This window comes from Trichosurus vulpecula, chromosome 5, assembly GCF_011100635.1.
Source record: "Trichosurus vulpecula isolate mTriVul1 chromosome 5, mTriVul1.pri, whole genome shotgun sequence".
NCBI classification, from domain to species: Eukaryota; Metazoa; Chordata; class Mammalia; order Diprotodontia; family Phalangeridae; genus Trichosurus; species Trichosurus vulpecula.
The window spans coordinates 117,921,959-117,934,226 of NC_050577.1; the positions used below are offsets into that span (position 1 = coordinate 117,921,959).

The 12,268-nt window shown below is 41.9% G+C and overlaps 2 protein-coding genes across 2 annotated transcripts in view; one reads left to right on the plus strand and one right to left on the minus strand.

Moving 5' to 3' along the window:
• Positions 1–1,388: 1,388 nt before the first annotated feature.
• On the minus strand, positions 1,389–7,171 carry SSMEM1 (serine rich single-pass membrane protein 1). The gene is made up of 3 exons (XM_036759361.1): positions 6,992–7,171; positions 2,465–2,528; positions 1,389–1,882 (listed from the first exon to the last, which is right to left on the minus strand). The coding sequence occupies exons 1-3, from the start codon at positions 7,169–7,171 to the stop codon at positions 1,389–1,391; spliced, it is 738 nt and encodes a 245-aa protein (XP_036615256.1).
• A 1,844-nt stretch (positions 7,172–9,015) lies between these two features.
• The window catches only part of TMEM209 (transmembrane protein 209), a 29,050-nt gene continuing 25,797 nt past the window's right edge, over positions 9,016–12,268 (plus strand). The window contains exon 1 of the mRNA XM_036759362.1: positions 9,016–9,177. The gene's annotated coding sequence lies outside the window, so the exon portion shown is untranslated. The remainder of the gene's footprint in view (positions 9,178–12,268) is intronic.

Consider the following 12,268-nt stretch of genomic DNA (forward strand, 5'->3'; position numbering starts at 1 on the left):
CATATACTTTCTCCCTTGGCGAGCTCATGAGCGACAATGGGTTCAATCAGCAACTCTACATAGATTACCCTTAGAACCAGATATCCGGGCCTGATCTCGCTCTTGAATGCCAGTTCTGAATTCCAGTAGATAGCTGTGCCCTGACCTCCTGTTGGCATCTCAAGCTTCTCGCATTTCTGTTGAAGGAGCTACCATCCTCCTTGTCCATCATTCAGTTCATAACCTCACTGTCCCCCTTTACTCTTCCTTCTCTCTCTCCCTCTCCCTCCACCCCCACATTCAATCAGTTACCAAGACTTGATTCTCCTTTAACATCTCTAACACCCATTCTCATTCTCTGTACTCACAGGGCCACCACCTTAAGTCAGGTCCTCATCACTTCTCACCTAGACTATTTTTATAGCTTTCTAATTAGTCTCCCTGCACTTAATCTATCCTGCATTCAGCAGCCAAAATAATCTTCTCAAAGGCCAATCTGAACTCTCCTCAAAATAGAAAGAAAAATAAGGATAAACTACTTCTCAATCTAGTATTAAAGGTTCTCCCTACTCTGGCTCTAACTACCTCTCCATCCTTATCTCACATAACTCCCTGCCTTTCTGAGCTCTATATTCTAGCTAAATTAAACTACTAGAAGTTCCCAGAATTTGACATTTGATCTCTTACCTCCATGCATTTCCACAAGTAACAACCCCATGGATAGAAAGCATTCCCTCATCTCTCTGAGAAATTTTATCTTACTTCAAGGCTCAGCTAAGCTATGAGACCTTCCCAAATCCTCCCAGTTGTTAATTAATACTCTCCCCAGCCTCAAATTACTTTGTATTTGTCTCTGCTTCCCAATTCCTAGCTCTATCAATGCCTTGCAGACACAAAGTACTTAACAAATGCTTGTTGAATCGAGGGATAAATTATCTTTTTTAAAAGAGCTTCCTTATTTATTTTAGAGGAATAAATAAACTGAAGACCGAAAATATTTATTTATGCTGATTTAAGCAAAATCATAGGATCACAGGTTTAGACCTGGAAGGGACAGTACAGACCATCTGGTCAACCCCGCCTTTTAAGATGACTTGCCCAGAGTAACACAGCTGGTAAGCATCTGAGTCAGAACTTTAGAATCAGCAACATTCCAAATTCAGCATAGTATGCTACCCTGTATCATGATATACAGTAAATGTAAATTTTTGGTCATACTCTCATGATGCTAAAGTGAAATTTACTAGTATTTTTACTTAAAAATAATTATCTAAAACATACCAAGTACACTTGACATTAGTAGAGAGACTTTATTGTAAAGCCTCCCTACCTTGACCCTCTGGTGATATTTCTTACTTGTTTTAATCTCTTATTTCATTTGGCTTCAATAATTAAGAACTGGATAAAGCTCAAATTCTACTGAATTTTGTGTTAATTTCTATTAGGGAACCCTCCTCCAGAATATCTCCATCCACTGGAGGAGCTTCTGCAGGAGGATGAAGGAAGTGGCGAGTCAGCCACTCACTGGTTCTCATGGCTTTGCAGTGGAGGCAAGGCCTTTCCCTGATTTGGTAGCTTCCAAGGTTCCTCTGCCTTTGAGCTATCTTTCTTCTTCTAAGGCTGGCTGGTGTTGGACGGTGTTCAGTCTCACTCTCCTTCCAGGAGGAAGCTCCTGAGTTAGAGTCTATACTGTCCCTGTCGGTGGTATCGCTATCATGGAGGCCTTGATTCATCTGGCTCAGCTGAGTCTGAAGTCTGGCTCTTCTCCTTTCTAGGTAGGCATTAACAAGTGCCACTTCCGAGTCAGTGACAGGTGAAAGCTGCATATGTTTTGGTTTCTTCTTAAAGATCTTTCTAAAAGATTCCCAGATGGTGCCTTTGCTATGTCGCTTACAGTAGGCATCTTGGATAACAACAATCAGAAGAAAACAAGAGATTAGGTGCATTGCAGCTCGACATACTATTAATATCATTATGGCAATCTGTAGCAAATTCACACCACACATCACTGCCACATGCAACAAAGTCCCACTTCCCCACCCTTCACCCACGTGGGCCAGACACGTCTCACTCTGGAACAGCAGAAGGAAACAGATGGAAATCTTGGAGGCCCACTTTGGAAAGGCAATACCAATCCTGTTTTAAGGTCAAAGGCAGAGGTCCCAACCTTTTCCAAAGAAGTATCAAGTTTCCATTTCTCAGAGGTTTTATATTCTCAGAAATGAGCGATGGGTAAAGGGAGTGGGAGCTGGAGCAGGGCAGATACTGACAAATAGCAAAAGCCTTGGTAGGAGGAATGGGAAAGGGGTAGAGGAGAAGATGGGAGACAATATTTCCAGTTCCCTGCAAGACTCAACCTGGCTCGGCAGTGGGGATGAAGGGTAGGGACAAGGGACAGGGAACCTGCTGGAAACCTCCAACACAAATTTACATTGTCAAAATCTTTTTTTTTTTTACTGGATGCTAAATATACACTGGATTTCACCTTTACATCCTGGATTGCTTGTCCCACTGTCTGTTGATAGTGATGCACCCTTTTTCTCAGACATCTGTGTCAGGAAATACAGACTAGTCAGAGAGATTCTCTAAATTAGAAGATGTTCGTTATTATTTATTTGTTAAGAAACATCGTTGCCTTGGGGCATTAGATGAGTCTAATTTAAAATTTTAATTTACCAAGTACTTATTGAGCTTCTGGCTCTGTGATCCTGCTTAATCACCACCAATTTGAAAGAGGGGCTTTAGTAACGCTATGTAAATATGAGTTGTTGTTTTAAATAGTGCAGTGTCTTAAACTGGCCCTGGACAGGGTAGAAAATTATTTTCAGGGATGATAATAGTTCAAGGTATAGTCATTAAATCAAATGACATGATATAGATATGCAAATATATAAATGTTTACATATAACTTTGCAATCTTAAAGCTCTCTATAAATGAGATTAGTATTATTCTTAATGAATAATCCTTATTTATGTCAGAATAAGAAACATGGGACCAAAAATACTTATTTGTGTTCTCTTTAGTAAAAAGCATAAGATCATAAGTTTACAAGTGGAAGGGACATTAGAAACCAACTAGTCCAAACACCTAATTTTACAGATGAATAGGTTCAGAGAGAGGTTAAGTGACTTGCCCAGAGTCACAAAGCTAGCAGGCATCTGTGGCAGAACCTGAACCCAGAGCTTACTAATTCCAAATCCACTGATAGCATAGTACCCTAAGTGATTTTCTAGCTAAGGGGACAAAATGGACTGAACCTCCGCAGGAAACTTTTTTTTAATGGCTAGTCTAATTTGGGACATAAAAATAAATTTAAGACTTTTACCCCAAACCATTAACAAGTCCCCACAAAAAGCATTCATAAGCAATGTCTCTCCCTCCAACAATGTGGCCACATAATTTCATCTCTAGCTGCATTTGTATTTATTTTTCTAGTGTTATTCAGTCATTTCAGACTTTTCATGACCTCTCTGTCCATGGGGTTTTCTTGGCAAAGATACTGGAGTGGTTTGCCATTTCCTGCTCCAGTGGCAAGAGAGGTTAAGTGACTTGTTTAGTCACACAGCTAGGAAGTTTCTAAGGCTGGATTTGAACTCGGATCTTCCTATCTACTGTACCACCTAGCTGCCTCTATGACGCCTGCCAAAAGTAATGGACCTAAAGTCATCCCCTTCCATGTGTAAAGCATCATACGAGGACATTATCTTTGTTCTAGATTCTCCCTGTTTCTATCCCATTCCCTTCCATATATAATTTTTTCCCTCTTCCATATATCACGATGGTCTCTGTCATGAAAGGTATATATCTAGATACACATTCCTAGATTTTGTTCACTGGTAAACTAAATTGGAAATGGGGACTCAGGCTCTGTTGATATCCTATTCCTTTTACTTCTTACGGCTGTTGTTTGAGTTTTAATATTTACTCAACTCAAATTACATAATTTTCAGAGCAATACACCACTTGTATGCAAAGATGTTTAAAGTGCAGTAAATTAAAAGCTAGAAAGAGGCAGTATAGCATAGTGGGTAGAGAATTGGCCCCCAAGTAACAAAGACCTGGGTTCAAGTCCTGCCTCGGACATATACTAGCTTTACGACTTTAGGCAAGTCACTAATGAAATCAAAGGTCCTCTCTTAGGAAGCACCTCTCTAAGGAAACAACAGGTCTAATCCAAACAAAATAATAACAACAAACATTGACATTTATGTTGAGTTTTAACATTTGCAAAGCACTTTGCAAACATCTCTTTTGTCCTCACCACAACCCTAGGAGCTAGATGCTATTATTGGTTTTACAATTGAGGAAGTGGAGACAGAGAAGTTGTGACTTATCCAGGGCCACACGGCCAATAAAGATCTAGGCGAGATTTGAACCGAGGTCTTCCTGACTCCATCCAGACTCAGCATTTTGTCCTCTGTGCCACACAAGCATTTATTAAACATTTGTGTAGGTTGTTTTGTCGAAAGTGAGAGAACCAGAGCTGGCTCATACTTTGAGAGATAGGGCAGTACAAGGAAAGGACCAGGGACTAGGAGTTCTGCATTTTGTTCCTGGCTCTATCATTAATTAGCTGTGATATTGGGCAAGTCATTTAACCTGATGACCTCAGGTCATCAGGAGTTTGCAAACAATGACCTCTGAAGTTCAAGTTCAAGTTCAGACCGTCAGCTCCAGCAGAGCCTGTGGCTAGACTAGCAGGGATAGTCCTGATGATAAGAAGAACAGCAGCTAGCATTTATACAGACAGCACTTTAAGGTTTGCAAAGAGCTTTACAAATGTTATCTCATTTTGTCCTCACAAAAAACCTGACAAGTAGGTGCTTTTATTATCCTCAATTTACAGATGAGGAAACTGAGGCAGACAAGAGGTTGACTTGCCCAGGGTCACATACCTAGTTAAGTGTCTGAGGCCGAATTTGAACTCAGATCTTTCTGACTCCAGGCCCAGGGCTCTGTCTACTACCTAGCTGCCTCTCTCTATGTGTGTGTGTGTGTGCGCACACACACATACATATATGCATGTGTGTATATATGTATATGTATGTATATATGTATATATATATCACAAAACATTTACATTTTAATGGCAAATGGATAAATATATTTAAAAAAGAAGAAAATGAAGAGAAAATGCATTTCATAGCAAGGGTAATTAGTCGCTACTATTTTCCAACCATATTACCTATAAATAAGTAATTAAGTTTCTTAACATCAGAAAAAATGAGGAATTTTCATGATGTTGCATAATGAGAAAGGCAGGTTCTAAGATCATTAGTTAGGGCTCAGTCCTTAGTAAGCTGAAGTCCACATTTCAGACTTATTTTGAGGCAAATATGATTAAAATAGGAAAAACTAGGTCTCCTAGGGTTGCCCTTGACATTAACTACCTGCATGACCTCAGGAACACTGCTTAGATAGTGCGAAGCCTCAGCTTTTAATTTTCCTTGGAATGAAGAGAAATCTTACCTGCCTAAAGAAAGGAAGGATAGATGATCTTTTTTTTTTTTTTTAGATAGATGATCTTTTTTAGGTCCCTTTCTAGCTCTAGGATCTAAAATTCTATGTAGATGGTGCAGAGGAGAGATTGTTATTTTTAAATCTCTAAAATGGAGGATGTTTAACATGAACCAGAAGATGACTGGGTAAAGTGAGGTAGAGGCACAATAGCTTTCTTCAAGTGTTTGAAAGGTAGTCACTGGAAGAGGGATTAAATTTGTCTTATTTAGTCACAGAGGGCAACAACGAAGAACAAAGGATGGAAGACTTAGGCATGACGGTAAAAAAAAAACAAAAACCCAACTTCCTAATAGGCATACAAAAGTGAAATGGGCTGCATTAGCAAACGGTCCTGGAGGTCTTCAAGGAAAAGTTGATGATTATGTCGCTTGTTGGATATGCTACAGTGGGGATTCTTAACTAGAAGGTCTCCGGGATCTCTTGCAACTCGAGATTCTGTGAAAATTTCTGGTGATATGCAAGAGAGTAGCACCTTTCTTGTTACGCTGGTCATACATTCAATGTTTAGTTTGGGTAATTAAAGCTATCCCTATTCTAATTTTATTGACTGCTGTCAAAGAATCTGCCTTAAAGAAGATTCAGATGAATTTACTAAAAAGAGGCATCTCTGACCGCTGGAAATGAAACACCAAAGCATTAAATAACCTGTTTTTGCCTCTAATGAAGCACTCAGAATGGAGAAGACTGGCAACCATTCGATATTCTGATAATTACTAAATAATAGTGACAATAATTACTAAAAAAGTAATAACAGCAGTATTTGTATCACTATTATTACTAAGTTAACATGTATTTCATATGCACCATCGGTAAATACAGTAGTGGTTTGATTAGCCATCTAGTTTGCATTAAAAGTCAGGACCTGTAGTTATAAAAGCACTGCCAGCCATAGTGATGCTAGTAATAATAATAGGTGACACATATACATATATTATGCACCAGCTAAGTAGCACAGTAGATAGAGTACTGAGCCTGGAGTCATGAAGACCTGAGTTCAAATCCTATTTCAGACACTTACTAGCTGTGTGACCTTGGGCAAGTCACTTAACTTCTGTCTGTTCTCAGGTTGCAAAACTGTAAAATGGAGAATGTGATAGCACCTACCTCCCAGAGCATTGTGAGGAACAAGTGAGATATTTGTAAAGTGCTTAGCATGCAGTTCCTGACACATAGTAGGAACTTTGGAAATGCCACCCCATTAACATTGCTATTACTGCTTTAAGGTTTCACAAAGAGGAATATTCTATAATGGTAGTTCTGCATCTTAGCCTGGGCTCTTATTTTACTTAAAAAGAAAAAACCAACAACAATCACCTCTCCATGGAGTCTAAGATTCCATAGTACATATTCTGTAACAACAAATATCTTAACTCCCCCAGAATTGTGGGGATACAAAAGGAAATTTGGGGAAGATTTTAGCCAAAAAAAAATTAACTTCACAGAAATACATGGCTTGGTAAACATATTAGTAAGTATGGAAGAATATCCTACCCAGAGAGCAGTCCTATAGAAGATCATCAGGAATAACATGATGATAAAGTACCAAAGCAGAAAGTTCCCTACTGCCCCACAAGAGTCATCCTTTCCGCATTCATACTCCGGTTTTGGAATGAAATTCAAAGGCTTGCTGGGAGGGTCCATCTCCCAGAAAAGGGAAAAAAGGAGTCCCATGAAGCTACTTTCTTAGAAAATATCAAAACATGTTTTATGTGATTGAGGATGACTGGGAAATACTCTTAATCCATGATGTGTAACAACTTCCTTGGCAACCCATTATGACATGTTTCAGCAACTGTGACAAGAATTAACAAGCTACTACAATGGGTTCCTTAAAGTTTTTAAGAATATTTTAAGTACCTTACTTCAGCTAAAATTAACAGGTAATATTTTTTCTCGTTTCAATTTTTGGGCAATGTTTTAAAATGCACAAATTCCACTTCCTACCAGCAAACATTGCTTGATTCTTTAAAGGCAATTTGGCTTCTTTGAGGCATTAATTTTTCTCCCTTTATTAAAATATGTGGTTAGACTACATATAAATTTAGGATTTTGGGTGTTTCATATATAAATGTCCAATAATTAATATAAAATGAGATGGTCAGTTATGAGTTGGATAAAATTTACTGAGGTACTTTTTCTTCTTAATTTAGGAAGGATAGAAGGATAAAGAAAACTTGGTTTCTAGTATTAACTAGTGATGTCAGATGTTTTTTCAAGACATTTCTCCACTTGAATTCACATCTAAAACTACAGGAAAATCCACTTCAATTAAAGATATCAGCAAAATGACTGTTTATAAAGCACTTTGGAGTTTTAAAATATACAATTATGTATGTATGTTATCATTGTGTATTTCCCCTATTTTTGTCCTACAGGAAAAAAATTCATTTTCAAAACATAATGGTCTTGGAAGCAAAATCTGGGAATAATTTTGATCACAGAGACATAAAAAAAAAATCTCAACATACTATGGCAGAGATATCTTTTGTAAATATATATTCCACCTGGTTATTCAGGGAAGTGATTATCCGTGTTTTCCGTTACTTCTCTTTAACTTAGCTTTGAGCCACTTCTCCCTTCAGCGTTCAGTTCTTAGAAAGCAAAGAGGTCAATCTCATAATCAGTCTACGGTTATGCGATAAAATCTATGTTCGTCGCATAAAAACGCAAGAAATTTGCATAAATAGGGGGAGATCTCAATGCTACAATTTACACCTGTTCCTCAAGAATTAACCTCCTGTTGGCCACATTTCAGAATATCTCTTCTTCCTATGCCGATGCGCCCTTTACCGAGTGTGTTCGGTTACCCGAGGTGGGGCAGATAGCTCTGGTTCCAGCCTCGGCATCAGGAAGCTTTGGGTTCCAGTGCTGCAAGGCTGGTTAACTTTGAACGAGTTACTTAACCTCTCACGAGTCTTAACATCCTAAAATGCCGAACTGCTGCCAATCCGCATGGGGAAGCGGGGGCGCGGAGGGGAAGGGACGGGTTCTCACAGGGAGTGAGATCTGGGGCAACAACCACCCCCTTCCAAAAAAAATTCAAAAACATTCGAACTAAGACTGACAGGCTGAGGGAGCTCCGGCGACTCTACACGGCGGGAGGAGCCAGAAACCCAGAGTACTTTTATTTAAATTTTCAGCGATATTTTGCGAACGCTGTGCAAAGTGAGGAAGCACCAACGGGGCCTGACGGTCCAGAAGGCGTCTGGAGTGACTGGCCGGAGCGCCCGTATCTGTTTCTATATTTGAACTTAACGCAGCTTGCTAGACTTGTCATCTTTAGTTTTGTTTTGGCTTTTTAAGCAGGCCGATAAACAAACACCCAAACGGAAGCCTTCCTCTCTCTCGAGCTCCGCCCGCTCCGCCCTTCCCGGACCCGCCCCCTCCAGTAACTTCCCGAGGCCACTGTACGCAGGCGCCAACCTACAGCGCGCACGCGCACGCAGGCGCGCACGCGCTCCCATTTCCAAGGCAACGCTCCCTCCTCTCGCAAGAAGATTTCAGCCGGGCCCTTTCTCCCCGGCCCCCTCCCTTCCCATCCCACCTTGCTCCCGCGGTCCGATTTTCACGTTTTGATTGGCCTCGCGCCCCGGGGCCGGGCAACCGCGAGCTCACGTGACTGTGCGCAAGCGCGGTGAGAACCGGTGCGGACCCGCTGCTGCTGGAAGTTGAGCACGGTGCGTTGTTTCTGTGTGTGTGTGTGCGTTTATTTTTCCTCTTGGGGGACTGGACGGAGCTTCCGCTGCCTGCCGGGCTTGGGGAAGGCTCGGCCCCGCGGAGGGCGCGGCTTCGGCGGCGGCGGCGGCGGGGCGCGCGAGGCGAGGGGGGGCCCGGGGCGCCCTTGGCCCGAGGCTGCGGGGAGCCGCGTGCGGGCTGTGCTGAAGCGAGGGCGGGGCCCAGGGGGTGACTGAAGGGGGTACCGGGTTGTAGCGCTGATTTGGGGAAGGGGCGGGGTGCACACAGGGGCAAGTCATCCGCTGATGGTTTGTGGCGTGCGCGGCTGGGACCAGACGTCCAGATGTGGGGAGGGAGGCGAGGGTTCAAAGATGAATGGCCTACCATGGGACCATAGGGTTAGAGCCAGAAGCGGCCTTGGAGGCCACCGAATCCAGCCCCTCTGTTTTACAGATGAAGAAACGGAGGCCCAGAGAGGTTAAGTGACTTACCCAGGGTCACACAGCTGTTCAGTATCGCTGGCAGCATTTGAACTCGCTTCTTCCGGACTCCCAGGTCCAGCGCTCTTAGGCACCTGGGGGCTGCTATAGTGCGTCAGCACGAGTATTACTAACCCGAAGGGAGCTATGCAACGCTCCCTGCCCCTCCCCCTCACTTGCTCTTTTCCTCCCCTCCTCCAGCCCTTGGGCAGGGGTTCAAACCCCTGTTCCAGCCTGGCTTCTGACAGTAGTTATGTGATCACGCGCAGTGTCATCTAACTTCTCAGAGCCTGTTTTCTATCTATGAAATCAGGATAGTATCTGTAGTGCCCACTTGGAATGGCCGTGGTGGCATCAAATGAAGTCCTGTATAGATGAGATGTAGAAAGTCGATCGCTATTATCTCCCCTCCCCCTTTTTTGTGACTTACCAGACACAGCTTGTTGGAACATAGGTATACAACAAAATAAGGAATATTTATTAGCATCTTACGATTACATCAAAGATGGGGATAGACCGTGGGATGTAAAACTTAATGCTTGGTTCTTGTACACATTTATAGATTCTGCCAATACAAAGAAAAGTTGAAACAAGACTTACCCTCCAAGAATTTACAATCTATTGAAGAGAGAAAAACTGATACACAAGTAAATAAAAATATTTATTAAGTAATTTCAGAATACACACTCGTGGAGAAGGAGATGTTTAGGATGGGCCTTAGTCCACAAGCATTTGCCCTTAATACGTGCTAAGCCCTGGGGATAGACAAAAGACCAAAAGAAGATTGAGGCTAGCTGCAAGGAACTCACATCTTAATGGAGGACATAACGTATAAATAATTAGGTACACATAAGACATATACAGAGTAGATGCGGGAAAATCATGTCATGGGGAAGGCACCAACTACTACCAAGGGAGACACACTGCAGAAGGCAGGATTTGAACTGAGTCTTGAAGGAAACTGGAGCATCAGAGGTAGAGGTGCTGGCATGGAGCGGTGCAGACATGAGGGACAACCAGTGCAGAGGGATTGAGTGGGGATGGAGCGCTGTTAGAGGAACAGCAAAAGCAGCTTAACTGAATCATGCAGTGTGTGGAGGAGAGTAAAAGGAGAAGACTGGAAAGGTGGAAAAGGGCAGGGCTGTCAAGAGCTTTAGATGCCAAAGCGAGGACTTTATATTTAATCCTGAAGGTCAAGGCAGCCACTTGAAGTTTATCGAGTAGAGTGGTCGTCAGACTTAGAGTTTAGAGGAAGATCATTTTAGCAGCTGAGTGGAGGATGCGTTAGAATAAGGAGAGACTTGAGACAAAACCAACGAAAAGGTTATTGCAACAGTTCAGGCCAAAGGTGACAAACACCTAGTAGCTACGTATGGAGAAAGGGGGAAATGATTGCGAAGGGTAGCATTGACAAGATTGGTCAGCAGTTTGGATGTGTGGCGGGAGCGTTAGGTAAAATTCAAGGCTGACTGGGAGGATAGTGGTGCCCTTTGACAGTAATGATAAAGTTGGGGAGAGGGGAAAGATAATGAGTTCTATTTTTGGACGTGTTGAACTTGAGCCACCTACGGGACATCCAGTTATCAATGTCTAAAAGACTTTTGATGATATGGGACTGGAGCTTAGGAGAAAGACAAGGGCTGGATATATAGACCTGAAAATTAACTCCCTAAAGATAGATCGTATTTAACCCATGGCAGCTGATGGTGTTACCAAATGAAAGTGTGTAGAGGGAGAAGAGAAGAGGCTCCAGGACAGAGCCTTGGGGATCATCCATTAGTTAGCACGGCTCAGAGGAAGAGCCAGTAAAGAAGACTGAAAAAGACAGATTGGAGGAGAACCCAGAAGGGACAAGATCATGGAAACCTAGAGAGGAGAAAGTGGCTAAGAGAAGGTGATAAATAGTGTCAGGTGCTGCAGGATGGTCTAGAAGAATGAGGAATGAGAAAAGGCCATTAAATCTAGCAATTAAGAGATCATTGGTAACTTTCAGAGAGGGTAATTGCAGTAGAATGATTAGATCGGAAACCAGATTATAGAGGGTTTAGGAGAGATCAAGAGAAGAAATAGATACCTACAGTTAGATAACTTTCTCCAAGAATTTAACCAAGAGGTTATAGATAAAAGGGATGATAGAATCAGGTTAGAGGATTTTTTAGAAATGTGGGAGACATGAGCATATTTATAAATAAAAGGAAAGAAGATAGGTAAGATAGAGATTGAAAGTGAGAGATGGGAGTGAAAGTGTGGGCAGTTTGCTTGAGAAGACAGGAGGATGTGGGATGAAGGGTACTTTTAGAGCAGTTTGGCCTGGGCAAAGAGAAGGGCCACCTCTTAAACAGACTGAATGAAGGTGGAGATAGTGAGAAGGAAGGGGAATGTCTCACTAACATGAGATGAGGGGAAAAGAGGGAGTTCTTGGTAAAAGACTTCAATTTTTCTCATGAAATGAGGTCCTTAGCTGAAAGGATATAGTTGGAGGCCTGGAGGGAGGTAAAAAGATTTGGAATAGTTGCTGTAATAAGTGGGATAGCACATCTACTAGGGATGTGTAAAAGGATGTGGGACCATTTGAGGTTATGTAACATAAATTTGTAGTAGACTCAATTAGCAT

Excerpts from the sequence above, each read along its gene's own strand:
- SSMEM1 (XM_036759361.1), bottom strand. The coding sequence starts at position 7,171 with ATGGGACTCCTTTTTTCCCTTTTCTGGGAGATGGACCCTCCCAGCAAG. Across the intron at positions 2,529-6,991 it reads TCTATAGGACTGCTCTCTGG|ATGTCTGAGAAAAAGGGTGC; the intron begins GTAGGATATTCT and ends TTCCTGACACAG. Across the intron at positions 1,883-2,464 it reads AAGCAATCCAGGATGTAAAG|ATGCCTACTGTAAGCGACAT; the intron begins GTGAAATCCAGT and ends TTGTTATCCAAG.